Below are 22193 nucleotides of genomic sequence, written 5' to 3' on the forward strand. Positions count from 1 at the left end.
GTAATTAGCAGGAGATTTTTTTCCCCCCACATTTAACTCACTGCCATGAGACTTCATGGAGTCCAGAGTTGATGCTGAGGGTTCTCAAAGCAACTCCTTCCTGAGTGCATACAACTGTGCTGCCACCTCTGCTAGGTCTGTCCTGCCAGTGGGGCAGCATTGCTATTTCCACAAACTTTAGCATCCTAGGACTTCCAGGCTAAAATATTCAAAATGAGCCGTTCACATCAGATAAGGGATTTTATTTACTAAACATTACTAGTCTCAACATGGCATTTCCCACTGAAGATGCCTTTTTTGCCAAAAGAAGAATTTACTTAACTTGAAGTGTGACTTGGCAGACTAAAACAGAAGCTGCACTATACAAACATATATTTGCAGGTCTCACTGAATGAAATGTGTAACATCTTTCTAGTTGAAAATGGTAAAAGCATACCAAGTATTTTCATTTAATCGGTTGTATCTATATACAAAGAAATTTAGGAAGAAATCTTTTGCAGCCACTTCACAGAATCAGAGAATTGCTATGGCACAGGCATGTGCATGTGTTTTTTCTAGCTGTTGTAATAGCATAATTACCACATTTTGTATTGTATAACAAAGTGCTTGATAAATCTAGGTTAGCAATGTTTTTCTGTGAAATTACACAACAAAGCGTATCTGTCACCTGCTACCTCTGCAGCCTCCTTGTGCAGGCATTTCTAAAAGAAGGATAAAGAGAACATCCATATATAGAAATATACAGTAACTGTCAGTTATGTCCATATAGAACAATATGGGATAATTGGCTAATTCTACATACTTATATTGTTGCTTTTCTTTAAAATGGCACTTCTTTCTGCACAGATCGTATTAGCATTTCACACAAGTATCTCATACATCTATCAGCTTCATTGCAGGGCATTCTTCTGAACAATAGATAGCATTTCTTAACTTCCTTATATCATCTACCATCTTTCTGATGTCACCTGTAATGTGGGTCTTTCTACATTTAACTCCCTCTGTGAGTATTAGTTAGGTATATGTATATACTGCATAATTTAGTTGAGTAGTCTGCATTATTTAAATAATGTGCCCATTAGCAGCAAATATTTATTTGGGCTTTTAAGGTAATAAAATATGACAAGGTACTTCACAATTGAGCCACTGAAGATGATACTAAAGCAGATGGCATAAAGCTTCATCAAAGAAGTAGGTTTAGAGGAGCATCTTAATGAATCTAAGAGAGGTAACGATTTGGAGAGATTAAGGAAGGAAATTACAGAGTTTATGCCAGTGGCAGCTAGAAGCATAACTATCAATGGTAGAGGAATTAAAATCAGGAATGCACAAGAGGCCAGAACTAGATAAATGAAGATATTTTGGAGGGTGAAGATTAAAGAGATAGGGAAGGGCAAGACCATGGAGATTTGTGAACAAGGATCAGAATTTTAAAATCAAGACATTGCTCTACTGGGAGTCAACATAAGCAAGCAAGCACAGGGATGACAGATGAACAGTGCTTGATGCAGTATGGGCATGGGCAACACGGCTTTGGATAACATCAAGTTTATAGAGGTTAAAATGTGGGAGGCCAGCCAGGAGTGCATCAAAATGGTCAAGTTTAGAAGTAGCAAAGGCATGAATGAGGGTTTCTGCAGCAAGCTAAGGCAAGAGTAAGTTGGGCAATGTTATGGAAGTCGAGAGAGATGGTGGTGCGGTGGAACGGGTATCACTACCACACGTATGAAAACTAATGCAGTGTGTTTGGATGATGTACTGAAAAAATAGAAGGGGGCCATGCATAGATCCTTGGTGTATATCAGAGCTAATGTTGTTAGAGCAGGAAAAGAAGAAATTGCAAGTGATTCTCTGGCAACAAGTAGTTGGATCACATTGGAATCAAGCACGTGCAGGCCCATCCATCTGGACAACAGTGGAGAGGAGTAGAAGGAGGATGGTGTGGTAAACCGTGTCAAAGGCTGCATACAGGTCAAGAAGGCAAGGAGAAAATGTTTACATTTGTCGCAGTCACATAGTATGTCATCTGTGACTTTGATAACAGCTGACTTGGTACTGTGGCAGGGCAGAAACCTGACTGGATGGAGTCAGTAAGAAGTCTCACAACAGCAGGTTAAAGTTGTTGTCAGACTTCTCACTGTGATTACCCCAGTCCAACGCCGGCATCTCCACATCACGGACGGAGTCAAACATAGTGTTCTGGGAAAAATGGATTTGGGAGGTGACAGCATATTCAAAGAGTTTGGGAAGGAAAGCTAAGTTGGAAAAATGAGCAGTGGTGTGCAAATACAGGTCAAGGGTTGTTATTTAAGAAGGGATGATGAGACATGGATAAAAAACTCTAGAGGGATAGCACCTGAAGAGACAGAACCATTAACATTATTATTCTAATATTATTTTCTAAACAGGAAAATACTTAAGAAATCAGAAACACAAAGGGACATGTGAGTCATTGTTCAAGATTCTCTAAAGGTTAATGTGCAGGTACAGTCAGCAGTTAGGAATGCAATATGCAAAATTAACCTTCTATTTCTGGCACCTAATTTTGGTCATTTTCATTACCCTAATCTTTTCTGGTTGGTATTTTATTTGGACTTGCTAATCTTTGGAAATGGAGTATTACACAGGACATAAAAATTAATTTGGGTCCATCTCACTGGGTCCAGTTCTGTGTTGCAAGTTATTTTTCTGTTTAAGCTGTTTTCATTGCAGTTTTATTGCTAATATCTTCATTTATGTGCTTGTGAAATGAAGTTAATAATTCTGAACAAAATGTTTCTGTAACTGCCAAGATATGTTTATTTGTAGACTCGGAATATTAGAGTGAAGGAAAATGTACTCTGCCTTTCCCCATTGTCAAAGTGTTTTTTTAAGTTGACATTCCTATGTGCTGTTCAAAAAATGAATTAAACATGGCAAATAAATGCTATGGAAAATAATCCGTCAAATTATATTAGAAGCTTGAATCCAAAATCATAAATTGGATTCCACTGCTTGGGGTTGCATTTCTACTGACACCACAGAAGCCAACTCCCACATTATTTTATCTAACTTCCATCAGCACATCTTTCTATTAATTTTCTATTATGATTATGATCTGTAATGTACTTCCTGAAAGATTGATGGGAGCATATACACTAGGAACCTTAGAAAAGAAACTGTAGATATACTCGACAGTAAAGAAATTTACAAGACCAGGAGGAAAGTGTAGGGGAATGCAACCAATTCGGATAGCTCTACTGAAGAGTTACTATATGTATGATGACCTGAAATGGCTTCCTTCTGTGCTATACCATTCTGTATTGGCAGAAGGGCAGAATCTTCCTTAACATGTGTAGTGATCACAAGTAGGCCTTTTAAAACTGTTTTTGTTCAGTAGTATATCGTTTTGATGAATGGCTCTGATATGTCAGAGGTTCAACAAGCCATGAATGAGGCTCAGCCAAGCGTCAATCTATATTTGGTTTATGTTCGAAAAAAAAGCAATTCTTGACTTTTAGACCAGATGTCTTGATTTCTAGGAGTTTGTCTCAATTTACAAGGCAAAGGGGTTGATTATATTTGCTGTTATCTCTTCTTTATATATATCATGCATTTATAGCTAAATTCTGTAATAAACTGCAAAACCTGTATCCAAATACAGTAAATTAGAACATACCCTGTTTAGATTAGGTAAGATTTAGGTTTAAGTAGATCCCATTTATATTACCCAACATACAATGACTCAGTTTAACATGAAGTGTATTTGTTTCTGTACTGTAGTAATATAGAATATTTCGTTCCTAGTATTCAGTAATAAAAATTTAAGCAGGGTAATAAAAAATGTTTTTAAAGGGCTTCAATGAGGTCACTTTCACATCAGTACAAAACAGTTTAGGACTAACATAAAAACAGAAGTGGTAGTGCACTTAGGAGTAAGTGCTCAATTGGCCTTTTGAACATGCTGAATTAAAGGAGATGCAAGTCACTGGTTTGAATTTACATCAGGACTTGAGAAAAATGCACTGGACTTCCTGGGCTCTCTACAAACAGAAGTCTCAATGCTTTTAAACATTGGGAGAAAATGGATTATTTCACCAACTCGCTCATATCATTAATAATTAAGTACCAGTGATTGAGGCTCCATGGATGCATCCACAAATGCACACAGAGTACTAATTTGGAGCAGATTTCAGCATAACATCCTAATTATCAAAGTGCATATAGACAGCAGAGTCAACTAATGAGCTGTACTTTGTCAGCCAGTAATCTTTAAGCAGAATGGGACTTCCAGCAGGATATAACAGTTTGTTCTGTAGCAAAGATAGATTAGTTACACAGCAAGCTACAAAATTGTAGTGAAGTGGAGAACATGTCCCTGTCTACATCAACAGGGATGAAGTAGAAGTGGTCGACAGCTTCAAGTTTTTAGGTGTCCAGATCACCAACAACCTGTCCTGCACCCCTCCAATGCCAACACTATAGTTAATAAAGCACATCAATGCCTCTAATTTCTCAGAAGACTAAGGAAATTTGGCATGTCAGTTACAACTCCCACCAACTTTTATAGATGCACCACAGAAAGTATTCTTTCTGGTTGTATCACAGCTTAGTATGGCTCCTGCTCTGCCCAAGACAGCAAGAAACTACAAAAGGTTTGCCCAATCCATCACACAAACCAGCCTCCCATCCATTGACTCTGTCTATACTTCCTGCTGCTTTGGCAAAGCAGCCAAAATAATTACGGGCCCCATGCACCCAAGAGATTCTCTCTTCCACCTTCTTCTGTCAGGAAAAGATACAAAAGTTTGAGGTCACGGATCAACCAACTCAAGAACAGCTTCTTCTCTGTTGCCATCAGACTTTTGAATGGACCTACCTCGCATTAAATTGATCTTTTCCTACACTGTAGCTAGGACTATAACACTACGTTCTGTACTCTTGTTTCCATCTCAATGTAGGGTATGCTCTGTCTGTATAGCTCATAAAAAGCAATACTTTTCACTGTATACTAATACATGTGACAATAATAAATCAAATCAAATCAAACAAAAGCTATCTGCAGACTCCATTTGAAAAGAACATGAACAGCATAAAGCAGAGCTCATGACAGAAATAGCAACAATTTCTCCCAATAAAAGCAGGGTGATTTTTCCAACAAAATGTAGTGTGTGCAGGATAGTTGACTAAAGTTTTATGAGTTTATTTATGAGTCATAAGTAGGCTTACATTAACACTGCAATGAAGTTACTGTGCCTAATGAAATAATAGTATGCATAAACTCAATCTTAGTCATGTAGAACAGTACAGTATCCAGACATGATTGGTGGGGAATAATTCAATCATCTCCATTCTGGAAGGCTATTGTGCTGTTATGATATATATTCTACAATTGCATCCAATCAGCAATAGAACTCCAGTCTGTCAATGCATACAAGAGATACTACTCTGAGATTTGTAGACGCAGATTGACTGCATCCTTAAAGACTGGACAATTTTTTTTATTATCAGCTGTGGGCATCACTGATCACTGGTAGGCCATCATTTATTATCCATCCTGAATTTCCATTGAGAAGGTGGTGGTGAGCTGCCTTCTTAAACTGCAGTAAGAAGTCTCACAACAGCAGGTTAAAGTCCCAACAGGTTTATTTGATAGCACAAACTTTCGGAGGCTCGCTCCTTCTTCAGATGAGTGGGAGTTGTGTTCACAAACAGGGCATATACAGACACAAACTCAATTTACAAGATAATGGTTGGAATGCGAGTCTTTACAGGAATCAAGCCTTAAAGGTACAGACAACGCGAGTGAAAAGAGGGCCAAGTACAGGTTAAAGAGGTGTGTATTGTCTCCAGCCAGGACAGTTAGTGAGATTTTGCAAGTCTTGAGGGTTATAGATAATGTGACATGAACCCAAGATCGTGGTTGAGGCCATCCTCAGAGGCTGAATGCCCATGACTGCTGAAATGTTCCATGACTGGAAGAGAACACTGTACGCAGTACATATTCTTACAATTCGGCCAACGTTGTCTACCTGATATGCCGCAGGAAAGGATGTCCCAAGGCATGTTACATTGGGAAGACCATGCAGACGCGACGACAATGGACGAATGAACACCGCTCGACAATCATCAGGCAGCAGTGTTCTCTTTCAGTCGGGGAACACTTCAGCAATCATGAGCATTCAGCCTCTGATCTTTGGGTAAGCGTTCTCCAAGGCGATCTTCACGACTCACGACAATGCAGAATCGCTGAGCAGAGACTGATAGCCAAGTTCCGCACACATGAGGATGGCCTCAACCGGGATCGTGGGTTCATGTCACACTATCTGTAACCCCCATGATTTGCCTGGGCTTGCAAAATCTCACTAACTATCCTGGCTGGAGACAATATACATCTCTTTAACCTGTGCTTGGCCCTCTCTCTACTCACATTGTCTGTACTTTTAAGACTTGATTACCTGTAAAGACTTGCATTCCAACCATTATCTTGTAAATTGAGGTTATCTATACATGCCCTGTTTGTGAACACAACTCCTCACTCACCTGAAGAAGGAGCGAAACTCCGAAAGCTTGTGCGACCAAATAAACCTGTTGGATTTAACCTGGTGTTGTGAGACTTCTTACTGTGCTTACCCCAATCCAACGCTGACATCTCCATATCATTCTTAAACTGGTGCAGTCCCTATAATGTAGGTACTCCCTCAGTGCTTTTAACAAGTTGAGTTCCAAGATATTGACCCAACAACATGAAGTATCAGTGATATAATTCCAAGTCAGGATGGTGAGTGGCTTAGAGGAAAACTTTCAGGTGAAGATGTTCCCATGTGTTTGCTGCTCCTGTCTTATATAGTAGAATTATCACCAAGATGTTCTCTGCATATTGTGGAATTCAGAGAAAGTTAGTAAATTTCAGTTTTTAGGCATAGATTATTTGTATTTATAGTTTAATTTATAAGTTAAATGAATTGCATGTTTTTAATTATCTATTTCAACAAAGTAATCTGTTAAAACCTTCCACTGTTTCTAATTGAATAATGGGAGTTCAGAGTCATGTATTATTATTCTAGCTGGCCTCTTACAATATTTCTATATAATTCACATTTAAGAATATACTTTGGAAAGAAAGAGTCTTACTTGCTACTAGTAGTTCTTCTTCAGACTGTTGTAAATAGAATGTGACCTTTTCCAAGTCAGACAAAGCAACCAGAGTATCTTCCAACATAGCCTGTTCATCCATCTAGAAGATTGTAGCAAACAGACAAAGAAATTAAAGACTCAACATGGGATTGGGGAGAATTGGATATCCACTTAATGTACCACAATTCAAAATGTACTTGCATGAATTACAGCTGCATTAACTGAAATGAAGTAGATTCGACACAGGTTTTTCATTAAGTATACCAGGATATTGTTAAAAACAAAGAAAAATTATAAGGTCCTGATGGGAAATAGTCTGCATGACTGCTGTAATTTTGAGTGACTTTTTCTTATAAAATGTAAAGAATCGCAGTTATCTTCAATCTCAGTCCTTCTTTGCTGTTCGCTGCCTCTGAAGAATCACTTGACTTTGTTCTGCTTGTTTCTGCTTCAATGTCCTGAATTTTTCTGGTTGGTGTATAGCCTCCTGCTATCAGAAGAGTTGGCAGGGAACACATCCCTATTGACTCCGGCTGCCTCGCAGTCAATTCATGCTCTAACAAGCGTTGATTGGCTGTAGATGGGACTTCCACCCTCATTTTGGAGGAAGTCCTGTCGTAGAGGGCTGCTTGCCAATCTGATTAGCCAGTAGCTATCCCATGCCAGCAGTAAGAGTGCTGCAGTGGACAGAATAAAAACAACACCAATCTATCTGAGCCTAAGTGCCAGAGGACAAAATAAGTGTGAGGGGTCCGAGGACAAAGAGAGTAGTGAAGGCCTGGGGAGTCACGGGGGAGAAGTGGGAGGGGTAGAGAAGGGATATCTGGAGGTCACCAGGTCTTAAGGAGAGAAGTCCCCCAGTATGACGTGGGCTTCTGTTGGAGACAGCCCACCCACCAAACGACCGCCAAATTTAATTCTGTCCAACCTTCTCCCATGAATGTTCAATATTCCTGTTAGCCTAGAAGTTGAGGCTGGGAGATTAATAGCCCTTATATGGCCATTAATTGGTACTTAAGCCCATCCAAGGCCTTTGCCGACCCCATTGTAAAATCACTGTCTGGCGGGAGAAAATCCCATCACTGCAATTTAATGCTCCCCACCCCCTAACCCTTCATTCCCAACCTAAAAGCCCGCCAAGTGAAGGAGTGTAAACTTAAGGCTAGTGAGTAAATTATAAACAATAACTATCTTGTTTGCTAGTTTCCCAAGGCATTCCCACATTTTAGAAGAAGGAAATCTGAAGTCATGAGATGGCAGAGCAGAGGCAACTTCAAAGACATTCTTAAACTTTACTTTAGGTTGCTACCACTGTGCTTGGGCTTCAGCTAATGCAGAATTACTGTAGCACTTTTTCAGTAAATATTTCATTCTGCCACACACATTTATCTACACAAGAGTCATTCTTAGGACCTTTATTGTATTATTAAAGATCCATTGCTATAAAGAAAATGGAGTTATCTGTTAACTTTATCCACATTTACTATGTATCCATGTTAAATCTTCACAAAAGATTCCAACCTTTTAATTGCATCTTAAGAACAGCCATACATCAGTTAGGCATAACCTTGAGATTCAATGCATAATTGAACACCTTCTCACAGCAACATCCCAAGGTTTATACACTTCAAGTAACTGTAAAACAATCAAGTTATATGATATATAATCTCCTAATTACATCCAGGTTCGTGGGCAGATTGTACATGTTGATATGTGTCAACAGTCTTTGCCATTTCAGAATCTAAAGACTACTTTCTGCTGATAGTAATGGTGCAATAAAAGACACAATAGAGAAAGCCTTTATATTCCAACGTGGAGAAAGTCTTGACATTCAAGTGTAGCTAGCAAAAGTCTATCTCCTCTGACAAACTTTGACCAGTTCCATGTCTCAACTTTCTGAGAAGAAGAAGAACTACAAAAGATTATAAGTATTAGGAGGAGTAGGCAATTTGGCTCATCAAGCCTTCTCTACCAATCAATAAGATCATGCCTGATTTGGTTACAGCCTTAACTCCACTTACCTGCTTAAATTCATAACCTTCAACTGCCCTGTAGATCAAAAATCTGTTGAACCCAGCCTGAAAGGTATTCAAAGATCCAGCCTCAACTGCTCCCTTTGGAACAGAATTCCAAAGGCCAAACAACCTCCAAAAGGAATTCCTCCTCATCCAGGTGGTACAGTGCATAGTGGTTAGCATACTGTCTCACAGCACCAGGGACTTGGGTTTGATTTCTGAGTTGGGTCACTGCCTGCATAGAGTTTGCATGTTCTCCCCATGGGTTTCCTCTGGGTGCTCCAGTTTCCTCCCACACCCAGAAATGTGCGGGTTAGTTTGACTGGCCATGCTAAATTGCTCCTTGGTGTTAGGGAGATATCAGGGAGATTAGTAGGATAAATATGTGGTATTACGGGGATAGGGCCTGGGTGGGATTATTGTCATTGCAAACTTGATGGGCAGAATGGCTTTCTTCTGTCCTGTATGATTTTATGATTCTAAGGACAATATTTCATTTGCCTTCCTGATTAGTTATAAGCCTGTTATGCCACTATTTTTTAAGATTCATGTAGGAGTGTCAAATCCCTCTATTCTCCAGTCTCTCGGAGTTAAATAATATTCTGCTTTGACAGTCATCCTGCCAAAGCAAGCAACCTCACATTTTTCCATATTATACTCCATCTACCAATTCTTTTGCCCACTCATTTAACCTATTTATATTCCTTTACAAACTCTTTGTTGTTAGCGCAATCCAAAGCCAGTTGGTGAAGTATGAAGCTAGACATTGGCACTTTTCTAGATAATAGTGCAGCATTACATATGTCTACCACCTATCTACTTTGATCGCAGCATGGTGCACAGTGGTTAGCGCTACAGCCTCACAGGACCAGGCACCTGGGTTCAATTCTGGCCTCGAGTGACTGTCTGTGTAGAATTTGCATGTTCTTTCTCTGTCTGCATGGGTTTCCTCCGGGTGCTCAGGTTTCTTCCCACAGTCCAAAGATGCGCAGGTTAGGTTGATTGGCCATGCAAAATTGCCCCTTCGTGTCAGGGGGATGAGCAGGATGAATATGTAGAAATATGGCAAGAGGGCCTGGATGGAATTGTTGTCAATGCAGGCTCGATAAGCTGAATGGCCTCCTCTATACTGGAGGAAATCTATGATTCTATGTTCCTGGATTCCAACAATCTTTCTTTATACTCCATTGAGCAAAACAATTAATCAAATAACCTATTTAACTAAAGAATCACCCCTTACATTGTCTGTAACTAAAACAAAAATAGCAAAGGAAACTTAAATTGGAGATAATGCACTCCCCTGTGGTGCTTGCCAGTTGCAGAAGGTCGCAAGTGGACACTGCATGCTCCCTCTCCAAGACACCTTGGCCAGGTCCAGGAGCAGACTAACAAGGAGGTCTTCCAATCCCTCTTTACGAGTGCTCTAGCTAGTTAATTAAATAATACTCTTCACCATTTATCTTAATAATATTCCACTGCATGTATATCCTCTTCACAACTTGTTCTTCTGCTATCTTTATATCCTGACCAAATCTGGCTACAATACAGTTTATCCCTTCATCCAAGTCGTGAATATAGATTGCACATAGATGAGCCTCTAGCACGGCAGACTGTTACTAGTGGAGAACATCAGCAAACTGTTACTAGTGGAGTGCTACAGGGATCGGTGAAAATGACCTGTTTATTTTGACGCTCTGTTTCCTGTTATCTAATCCTTAATCCATACGAATATGCCATCCCTTATATCACGAGTTCTTAACTTGGGCTGTAACCTTTTGGGTGGCACCTTATTGGATGTCTTTTGGAAATCAAAATACAGAACATCTACTGGTTCCCATTTATCCACCCTCCTTATTACATAAGAACATAAAAATTAATGGCAGGTGTAGGCTATCTGGCCCTTCACTTACCTGCCGATTCACCATAACCCTCAATTCCTTTACTGTTCAAAAATGTATCTATCCTTGCCTTAAAAATATTCAATGAGGTAGCCTCAGCTACCTCCCTGGGCAAGGAATTCCTAAGATTCCTCCTCAACACAGTCCTAAATTTGCTTCCCCTTATTTTGAGGCTACGATCCCTAGTTCTAGTTTCATCCGCCAGTGGAAACTACCTCCCTGCTTCTATTTTATCTATTCCCTTTATAATTTTATACGTTTCTATAAGATATCCCCTCAATTCCAAAACTCCAAATTCCAGTGATTTTAATCCCAGTCCACTCCAGTCTCTCCTCAAAGTCAACTCTCTCAACTCCAGAATCAGCCTAGTGAATCTCCTCTGCACACCCCCCAGTGCCAATACATCCTTTCTCAAGTAAGAACATAAGAACATAAGAAATAGGAGCAGGAGTAGGCCATCTAGCCCTTCGAGCCTGCCCCGCCATTCAATAAGATCATGGCTGATCTGTCGTGGCTCAGTTCCACTTTCCCGCCCTCTCCCCATAACCCATAATCCCCTCTCTTATCAAAAACCCATCAACCCACGTCTTAAAAATATTTAGCGAGGCAGCCTCCACCACTTCAACGGGCAGAGAATTCCAGAGATTCACCACCCTTTGAGTGAAGAAGTTCCTCCTCAACTCCGTTCTAAGGAGACCAAAATGCCTCACCAGCACCTTTTACAGCTGCAGTATAACTTCCCTGTTTTAAACTCCATCCATGGAGCAGTGAAGGTCAAAATTCTATTTGCTTAACTAATTACTTGCCTTCTTAATTAATTATTTGCCTTCTTTGCCGTACTTACGCAAGGATATTTTGGCCTTGGACGGAGTGCAGAGGAGGTTTACTAGGTTGATGCCGGAGTTGAGGGGGTTGAGCTATGAGGAGAGGCTGAATAAACTAGGCTTGTACTCATTAGAGTTTAGAAGAATGAGGGGAGATCTCATTGAGACATATAAGATGATGAATGGGATGGATAGGATAGAGGTGGAGAGACTCTTCCCGCTCAGAAAGGACAGTAGGACTAGGGGGCATAGCCTCAAGATAAAGGGGGGGCGGTTTAGAATGCAGTTGAGGAAGAACTTCTTCACTCAAAGGGTGGTGAATCTCTGGAATTCTCTGCCCGTTGAAGTGGTGGAGGCTGCCTCGCTAAATATTTTTAAGATGCGGGTTGATGGGTTTTTGATAAGAGAGGGGATTAAGGGTTATGGGGAGAGGGCGGGAATGTGGAACTGAGCCACGACAGATCAGCCATGATCTTATTGAATGGCGGGGCAGGCTCGAAGGGCTAGATGGCCTACTCCTGCTCCTATTTCTTATGTTCTTAATACCTGTTCCATCTGCAAACTAATGTTTTGCAACTCATGCACAAGGACACCCAGGTCCCTCTGCACAGCAGCATGCTACACTTTTTTATTATTTAAATAATAATCTATTTTGCTGTTATTCCTGCCAAAATGGATAACCTCACATTTACCAACATTGTATTCCATCTGCCAGACCCTTGCCCACTCACAAACCACCTATATCCCACTGCAAATTTTCAGTGTCCTCTCCACACTTTGCTCTACCACTCAACTTAGTGTCATCTGCAAACTTTGACACACTACACTTGGTCCCCAACTCCAATCATCTATGTAAATTATGAACAATTGTGGTCCCAACACCGATCCCTGAGACACACTACTAGTCACTGATGGCCAACCAACCAGAAAAACATTATCCCCACTCTTTGCTTTCTGTTAGTTAACCAATCCTCTATCCATGCCAATACATTATCCGTAATACCATGCACCTTTATGTTATGCAGCAGCCTTTTGTGTGGCACCTTGTAGAATGCCTTCTGGAAATCCAGACACAGCACATCCATCAGTTCCTCAATTTCCACCTTGCTCATAATGTCCTCAAAGGATTCCAGTAAATTAGTTAAGCATGATCTGCCTTCCATGGACCCATGCTACATCTGCCTAATGGACACTTTCTATCCAGATGGCTCACTATTTCTTCCTTGATGATAGCTTAACTTAGTGGGGAACATGCTTGAATCTATCATCAAGGAAAGTATAGCTACCCGAAATTACATCTTCAAAGAACTCTAAAAAAATTCTCAAGCACAATTTCCTCTTCATTAAAACTGTCTCTGCCCGATTGTATTACGATTTCAAATGTCATGCAGCCACTTCTTTAATAATGATGCTGGCATTTTTCCAATAAATCTGTCTCTTAGGCAGTCCCTCAGAGTCGAGGAAAACTTGCTTCCCCACTAAAAGAGTTCTTGGGGTTGAGGAGTTCACTGTACAACCTACAGTCTCTGTCGGGGAGGGGAGGACACAGTAAAAAGTCTGACAACACCAGGTTTCAGTCCAACCGATTTATTTGATAGTAAATTCACTAGCTTTCGGGTTAGCCCCTTCATCAGGTGAATGGAGAGTTCTGGGGAGGGGCAGGGTGGGCAGATGTTGGTTGGAGTAGGGGTGGGTGGGGTGCCCAGGTTGCCACATGTTCCTTTCACTCTTGACACTTAGCTTCAGTTTGCACTCAACGATGGAAGGATTGAGCTCCTTCGCAGATGCTTTTCCTCTACTTCAGCTGGTCTTCGGCTAGGAATTCCCAGGTATCAGTAGGGATTTTTCACTTTTAAAAAGAATCTTCGAGGGTGTCTTTGAAGTGTTTCCTCTGTCCTCCAGGGACTTGCTTGATTGTGTAGAGCATTTGTTTCAGGGGTCTCGTGTCAGGTATGCATTGATGCACAGCTGGTCAAGCATGGGTTATGCTTCGATACTGGGGATGTTGGTCTGAGCAAGAACATTTAGACATTGGTGTACTTATCCTGTCAATGGATTTGCAAGATCTTGAGGAAGCAGTGCTAGTTGTACTTCTCCAGGGTTTTAAGCTGTCTGTTGTACATAATCCACTGCACTGAGCCATACAGGAGGGCTGGTATCAGTACTGCTCTGTGGACCATAAGATTGATGCTGGGTCTGAGGTTCTGGTCTTCAAACACTCTCTTCCTCAGGCAACTGAAGATTGCACTGATGTCGATGCCTGTTCTTGTTGACTGGAGGCTCCCAAGGTATAGAAAGCGGTCCATGTTGTCCAAGGCTTTGTTGTGGGTTTTGATAACCAGGAGGGCCATGCTATGTGGTGGGGGTAGGTTGGTAGAGACTTTTGCCTTACAGATGCAAGGCCCATTTCTTCATATGCCTCAGGTGAAGGTGGTGATGTTTCAGAACTCACCCTCCGAGTGTGTGTAGACACAGGTATCATCTGAATACTGTAGTTCAATGTCAGAGGATGGGATGACCTTAGATCTGGCTTGCAAGATGCAGAGCTTGAACAGATTCTGATTTCTTCTGTAGTTTAGCTCCACTCCAGCAAGGAGCTTGCTGAGGGTGAGATGGAGCTTTGCAGCAAGGAAGAACAAGAAGAATGTTGGTACAATGACACACCCTTGCTTGATTCCAGTTCAAACATTAATTGGGCCTGTGGTTAATCCACTGTTCAGAATAACAGCTTGCATCTCATTATGGGGCAGGTGGAGAAGGGTGACAAATTTTTGGGGAACCGAAACAGAATAGGATGCTGTATAATCCCTCACAGTTGACATTATCATTGGTATTTGTGAGGCCAAAGAAGGCCATGAACAAGGGTTAGTTCAGAACTCAGGACATATGTGAAATCTAAAACCTTCACTTCTCTTACAGTTGCAACACGGTAAAGATAATGTCCGTTGTACTCCTTAGTGGACAAAAACTGAATTGGGACTTTGGGAGGGGCTCTTCAGCCAAAGGAAGAAGGCAGTTAAGGAGGACTCTCACGATGGCCTTCCCTGTGGCCAACACAGAGAATTTCGTCTTGTACTTAGTGCAGTCAAAATTTCACCATTCTTGAAGATGGTCATAATCACAGCATCTCTGAGCTCTCCCGGCATGTTCTCCTCCTTCTAGATAAGTGAAATGAGGTGGTGTGTTCACACCAACAGTGCTTCTCCACCATGTTTTAGTGCCTTGGTAGGGATTCCATCTGCTCCAAATCCCTGTTGTTCTTTAGCTGCTCGATGGCCTTTTCCACCCTATGTGGGTTTGGGTTATGCTGAGATGGTGGTAGATTGCATGCTGCAGGATAGAGTTGAGGACACTGGTTGAAGACAAAGTCTCTGTTAAGGAGGTTTTTGAAATGCTCCTTCCAGCTGGTGCTGACTGCCTCTCTGTGCTTGATGAGCACCGCTCCGTTTTTGGCCAGCAGCAAGTGGGGTTTGGTTGTTTGTGACATAGATAGCTCTGACTGTACTAACAAAACCTTGCATGCCATGATTATTGGCAACTGCTGGATCTCTTGTTCTTTCGGTGACACGGTCCCTCACTGAGCAAACCATGAGAATCCTAAAGATGTTTGGAATGATGGGGCTCTGCGATACTCTTCAGAGAGGGTGTCTACTGCATGGTCTACTGCACTCGTCACAACCTGGCTCTTCAAAAGGGAAATCACTTCCCACAGGGAGATATGAAGGAGGCAGAGGTTTCCTCAGATGAGGAGAATTTGAAAGGACAGGAACCTAAGGAAGGCAATGATAGTCATGCAAGGATGTTCACGCAACAGCACAATACAGGGGACGTGCCCGTGACACACTGATAGCCACAAAGTTCCAGCAGGAGTAAGATCCAGGCAAGAGAACCCAAATACATTTCTCATGTCCTTTACTGACTTGTCAGAAATCATAAAGGCATTTATAATCACTGACATGATAAGCAAGGCTAGCATTTGTCCTTGGACCTGTAACACTCATGGATTACAAAGCCCTTATTCTTGGAAAGGTCAGCACTCAAAACTGCATTATGCTGATGTGCGAGGTGAAAGGCTCACGTAGCATGCATCCTGCTTCAACGATGTCAACACACTACTTCAGGACAAGCTTGAACCAGCTTACTGGTATCATTAACTCAGACCTGAGGCTTGGTATAGGTGCACCTCTGACCTACCCATTCACTGCAGGAATGTTTCCATCAGGGAGTGTGTCCCAGGCTTAGTTCATGTCGGTACGTTAATTTCTAGGTCAAAACGTTCAGGTAGACAATTTTTTTTTTTGCAGTGATATCTTTAAACACGAGGCTAATAATGGAAGCAAATATCATGGTTCTAACTTTATGTTTTACCATCAGAACTCACAATTAATGTGAAATCTAAAATCTGGCATATACTATGTATGTTTAGGCAAAAATATAGGGTGGCCCATTAGCTCCTGGCAAGTACTGCAATGGCTCAGAGAATCGGGTGCTAAGCAAAAAAGGTTTGGTGCCACCCATCGCAATACTCCCAGTCTGCCCCACCAACCTCAATTGGGAATATGATTAGCAAGCTTCAAGCCTAATTTGAATACCTCCTGTTATTCATCCACCTGCCCACCAGATGTGTAGTGTGTGGGCTTCCATACAGGTCCTTATAAGTAAGGACCTGGCATGCTGGACTCAGAGGGGCCAGGGGGCACGACTGACTCCTCAGCAATGAGAGACATCCTCCCCTCCACACCATACAGGCATGAGGTTTACCTGACACGATCTCCGACTCAGTCCCCCTTCCTCCTCAGCCCCTTTTTCTACTCAGTCTGAATGGGGAAGGGGAGCTGAAGGGGGGGGTGGAATTTGAGAGGAGAGGGAGAGACTGTGGAGGTCTGAGGGGAGAAGAGGTCTGAGTGGCAATTGGGGGGCTGAGGGGATAGGGTCTGGGCGCGGGAGAGAAAGAGGTGTGGCTGTCTGAGTTGAGGTCAGGTCACCCTCATGCATGCATGTGTGAGGAAGGGGGTTACCCATTATTTGTGAGAGAGCAGGATGCCCCTCTTTGATGAGAGATGGCAGGTCCTCTGGTGTCAGTGGGCGGGGGGCACCATTTCAATTTTTTGGGGGAAGGGAAGGCCTGTCTTCTGAGCGCAGAGGTCAGGGTGCCCTTTGAAAATGATGCCTTGGTCTCTGAACAGCTGGGCTGGCTGAAGGGTTGCTCAAAATGAACTTAATAGCATTTTTCAGTTGGGTGAATTTCACCTAACAGATGCTGCCAATGCCAGGGGGAAACCCTTTTGTTTTCCCACTGGTGTGGGCACTTAATCCTAATTCAGGAGAATCATGTTCATTGTCTTTTTCTTTGACAAGTATGGAATCAATTGATCCACATTCTTGACAATCCTCCTCTCTAAAAACCCTTTTTAGAATTATAAATTTATGCCATGAAAGAACAAATACGTCAAAGGATTAGACTACATTTCATAAATGATCTTTACATTATGCAAAACATGCATTGAATGATTAATTGATTTTCTTCAACCATCAGTGTTATAGGTTGCATGAGTACATATCCTAAATATAAATAAACATAAATGGTATATCTGCATAAACATTAACACATAAGTAGATGGGATGGTGAAATGTCATTGCATTTCACGTGGCTTTCTGCATGCCAGTATTTCCGGCCAAAAGTTCTACTTTTTGACAATGTATTTATTCATGGCAGAGGAAGAATAAAGCTCATTGCCAAAGAAGAAACCAGCATGCATCCATTTTAAAATTCTGACACATGGGCTTCCACTGTGTGTACTCTGTGAGATTCAGATTCTACATGTATTCTGTTGTCAATCAGTGCCATTCATGAACTCCCTGTAGACTGCTAAATGCTTTGATGAAATACTAATCACAATTCCATTTCAAAATGGGAGAAATCCCATGGTTCAAGCATTTTCTACTTAGGATCCCAGGTCACAATAATTATCCAACATATAAAAATTTCTTTGAAACTGACACAGAAAGACGTCACATTGAAAGTTTAGTCTATAATTATCATTTTCCAACCCCGCTTGTGCTCTCTGGCATTCCAGACCTCAGTTTAAACCTGACGCCATGTCAAGGAGATATCTCAGTGAGATGTAGCTCATCCTGGCTACGTGGTAAGTAGCTATGTACATTGCAGTATCCATACACAGCAAACCATGAAGTTAAAAGCACTTAATATCCTTCACTCTTGATCTTCAGAAGGCAAAGTGGTTATGATTAGATCAAGAAAAAAAGCTAACGTGAATTATTAAAAATGTGAATTTTTATACAGAGAGACTTTGAACAAGTATTTTTAGCTGAATTTGCATCTTCAAGCTAAGTAGCAGGAGTTGGGAATATTCCCGGCTAGCCTTGGGAGAAAGCGCCCTCAGAGGTGTGAGTTTCATTGCGGGGGAACAAGAGGTGGATATGGACTGTAGTCAGGCCAGCTGATCTGGGAAAACATTCAAAGGTAACCACAGGTCCTACCAGGTGTGGAGGCTAGCAGTTTAAAAGGCTTACCTTGGTACTATAAGACTTTGTCCCTGTTAAAATAAAAACAGAAAGGCCCTCCAGCCCTCACCTCATTTAACATTCCCCATGCCTCATTCATGGCACATCATACATCCCACCCACCCCCAAGATCTCTCATTCCACATGCCAAGCTACTCCCTCCCAAAGTACTCCTATGGTCCCTTTGTGATGAACTACGCCCCAATCAATCCCAATGATCCCTCATATTTCCCAAGCTAAGCTATGGCACTTCCATGGCTTCACCTACCAAACACTGTATAGAAGCAATGAACGCTACAGTGACAGCATGATATGCAAAAAGAGCTTTAAGAATTCAAACTTTCTGGTTTCATAAAAAAATCCTTTTTATGGCAGCCAAATAAAAATGTTAATCATCCAGAGCTGTTGAAGTATCAATAGCAGAAAAGGCAAACATTTATCCTGTCCAAATAAACATTGTGAAATTGACCCAAGTGGCTCCTGACTACCATTTTTAAATGGTTATCAAGTCATGGCAATTTGGCAAAAATAAATCCCTTTGCATCTGTCTTAATGGCAGAAGGCACAAAAGCAACCCACGAATAGTGGAAAATCAAGGGCAAAAAAAGGGAGGAACTTAAACAATCATTAAAAAAAAATGTATTAGGTAAACCAGTGGTCTCCAAACAGTCAATTGTGACTGACAGGTTAATCCTGATGTCTCGAAAAGTCAATTATCGGTTGCTGGATCGCTGCCGAAAATACTTCTCATGATGATAAACGCATCAGCTCATTGACTACCAAACCATGCCAAACATGCACAGAACTCAAGTTTCTTCTGATGATGAGCAAATCAGCTCATTGAAGCACCAGTGCAAAAACATGCACTAAGCTGGATGAAGAGGAGGCAGCAACTTCCACGAGGACAATAATGTACCATTTCCACCAGGAATGGGAAAGTGAATTTCTTTTTACTAATGTCAAAGGGAAGATCATTAAAAGAGGTCATTTGGAATGGCATCATAAGACAATACATGTAAAATTTCAAGAAAATTTCCCTTCAAACAATGCCTTTTAGACAATGAAATTTGGGGAGTTAAAGTGAGTGTTGCAAGCTCAACAGTCATTCTTTTCAAAACCTAGCTAAAGCAAGGCTAGTAAAAAGGTTGCTTTTTGCATTAGCCACCTGCTGGCAAAGCATAAAAAACTGTTCACTGATTGTGAAATTATCAAGGAGACTATGATGTTTGCTGCCGACACCTTGTTCAAAGACTTTAAAAACAAAAAATGAAATTATGACAGCCATCAACACAGCATGCCACTTGGTGCTTTAACAGTAGACAGAAGAGTGCAATCATTGTCATAGGATGTGTCTCAGGAAATACACCAAGATTGATCAGGCTATCAATGTTTCTCACTGTAGTTTGATAAGTCAGTAGACCTGACGGATATGGCCCAGCTGATTGGAGAAATAAAAGATGCAACAACAAAGAAGGACTTCCTCACTCTTTTGCCATTGAAACAGAGGACAAGAGGTGACAATGTCTACAACAAATTTAAAAGGTATGTGACTGAGAAAAACATTCCAATCACAACTGATGGTGCACCGTCAATGTTGGGTGTCAATGCAGGTTTTTATTGCACTTTTCAGAATTAATCCTGAATTTCCCTTCTGTATTAATTACCACAGTGTTATCTACCAGCAAGCGCTAGCGAGCAAAGTTATTGGCTTTTCACATGTATTGACAGTTGTTGTCAAGATTGTTAACTCAATTTGTGCCAGAGCTCTGCAACATCGCATGTTCAAATCATTACTTGATGAGCTTGATGCCTACAGTAAGCTAATCATTCATGCAGCGGTGAGGTGGTTAAATCGAGAACTTTAAATTTGCTCTCTGAAATTGTCACCTTTCTTAAATCAAGAAATGAGATGTACAACAAGCTGTCAGATAATGTGTGGCTGCTGGGCTGAATGTTTCTTATGGGCATAAGCGCAGGATTGAATGAATTGAACCATGAACTGCAGAAGAAAGACAGAGGCTTGTCACACAACATCAGTGCAGGGGATGTGTTCATGTTGAAACTGGGCCTTTGGTCCTCCTAGTTAAAGGACAAAATTACTGAGCACTTCACAATCTGGAGAAAATACAACAGGTCAAATAGAAAAGGTTCTATCCTAACAAATTCCATGACCACTTCAGCAAATTGGAAAAGGAACTCAACAGGCAATTTCAGGAGCTAGACAAAATGGAACAAATCATTATGTTTGTCTCAAATCCTTTTTTTTCAAGTGGACATTGGAGAACTTGCAGCAAAATTTCAGCAGGTGTTCAAACAAAGCATTGGACTTGACACGTAAATAATCAACAAGCAAAATGACAGAGAGCTGAAAGCAAGGTTAAGGGACAAAAACTTCTTTTTTTCATTTTATTTATTTGTGGGACATGGGCATTGCTGGCTTGCAGCCAGCATTTATTGCCCATCCCTATTTGCCCAAGGGCAGTTGAGCGTGAACCATCTTGCTGTGGATCACATATAGGCCAGACCAGGTAAGGACAACAGATTTCCTTCCTAAAGGATATTCATGAACCAGATGGAATTTTCCAACAATCAGCAATGGTTTTATGGTCAACAGTAGATTCTTAATTCTGGATTTTTTTATTGAATTCAAATTCCACCATCTTCCATGGGGGGATTCGAACCCAGATCTCCAGAACATTAGTTGAGTTTCTGGATTAATAGTCTAGCAATAATACCACTAGCCTCCCCTTTTGGGGACTTAGAGAGAAGTACTCTATTGTCACCTCATGCGTACTCAAGGTGAGGGCCTGCTTTGGTTCCACATACCTCTGTGAGATGGCTTTTTCCCAGATAAATCATCAAGTCCAAATATCGCAATCATCTCTCAGATGCTCATCTGAGGGACTGTATGAGATTAGCTAGCTCAAACTATGACCCAGGCTTCACAAATACTGCACAAGCACAGGTGTCACACAAAGAATAGAAAGTTATGCATAAGTATATTTTGGGAGGTTTCAATAAAGTCAAACTTTTCAGAATAGATCTTGTGCTACATTTTGATGCCAGAAGTGACCTTGTGCTTAAAGAGGTTGGAGACCACGGAGTTAAACTGACCAGAGACTGACAAGTCCCCTGGACCTGATAGCCTTCAACCTAAAAGAGGTGCTAAAGAGACAGTGAATGCATTGGTTGCAATCATCCAAAATTCCATAAATTCTGGAAATGTCATAACGGATTGAAATAACATGTATGTAACACCTCTATTCAAGAAAGGAAGGAAACAGGAAGCACAAAACGACAGGATAGTTAGTCTAAGGTCTGTCATTCTGAAAATGCTAGAATAAATTAGGAAATTGTAGCAGGTCATTTAAGAAACCATGACACAATCAAGCAGGGACAACATGATTTAATGAAAAGAGAATTATGTTTGTCAAATTTATTACAGTTCATTGTGGACACAACAAGCAGGGAGGGTGGATAAAGGGACATTCAATGGTGTAACCATCACTGAATCCCCCACTGTCAACATCCTTGGGATTACCATTGGCCAGAAATTCAATTGGACTCACCACATAAACACAGTGGCCGCAAGAGCAGGTTAGTGCTAGGAATATTGCGCGAGTAACTCACTTCCTGACTCCCCAAAAGTCTATCCGCCATCTACAAGGCACAAGTCAGTAGTGTGATGGAATACTCCCTACTTGTCTGGATGGGTGCAGCTCCAACGACACTCAAGAAGCTTGACACCTTCCAGGACAAAGCAGTCCGTTTGATTGGCACCACATCTATAAACATTTAATCCCTCCACCACCAAC

At 41.3% G+C, this 22193-nt stretch overlaps 1 protein-coding gene across 1 annotated transcript in view; it reads right to left on the minus strand.

The window, feature by feature from the left end:
* prex2 (phosphatidylinositol-3,4,5-trisphosphate-dependent Rac exchange factor 2) overlaps positions 1 to 22193 on the minus strand; it is a 415983-nt gene that overhangs the window by 82803 nt on the left and 310987 nt on the right. Inside the window, exon 33 of the mRNA XM_080194118.1 lies at positions 7114 to 7216. Coding sequence (XP_080050244.1) covers positions 7114 to 7216 — 103 coding nt within the window. The remainder of the gene's footprint in view (positions 1 to 7113; positions 7217 to 22193) is intronic.

Source organism: Carcharhinus amblyrhynchos, chromosome 8, assembly GCF_965287045.1.
Source record: "Carcharhinus amblyrhynchos chromosome 8, sCarAmb.v2.hapA, whole genome shotgun sequence".
NCBI classification, from domain to species: Eukaryota; Metazoa; Chordata; class Chondrichthyes; order Carcharhiniformes; family Carcharhinidae; genus Carcharhinus; species Carcharhinus amblyrhynchos.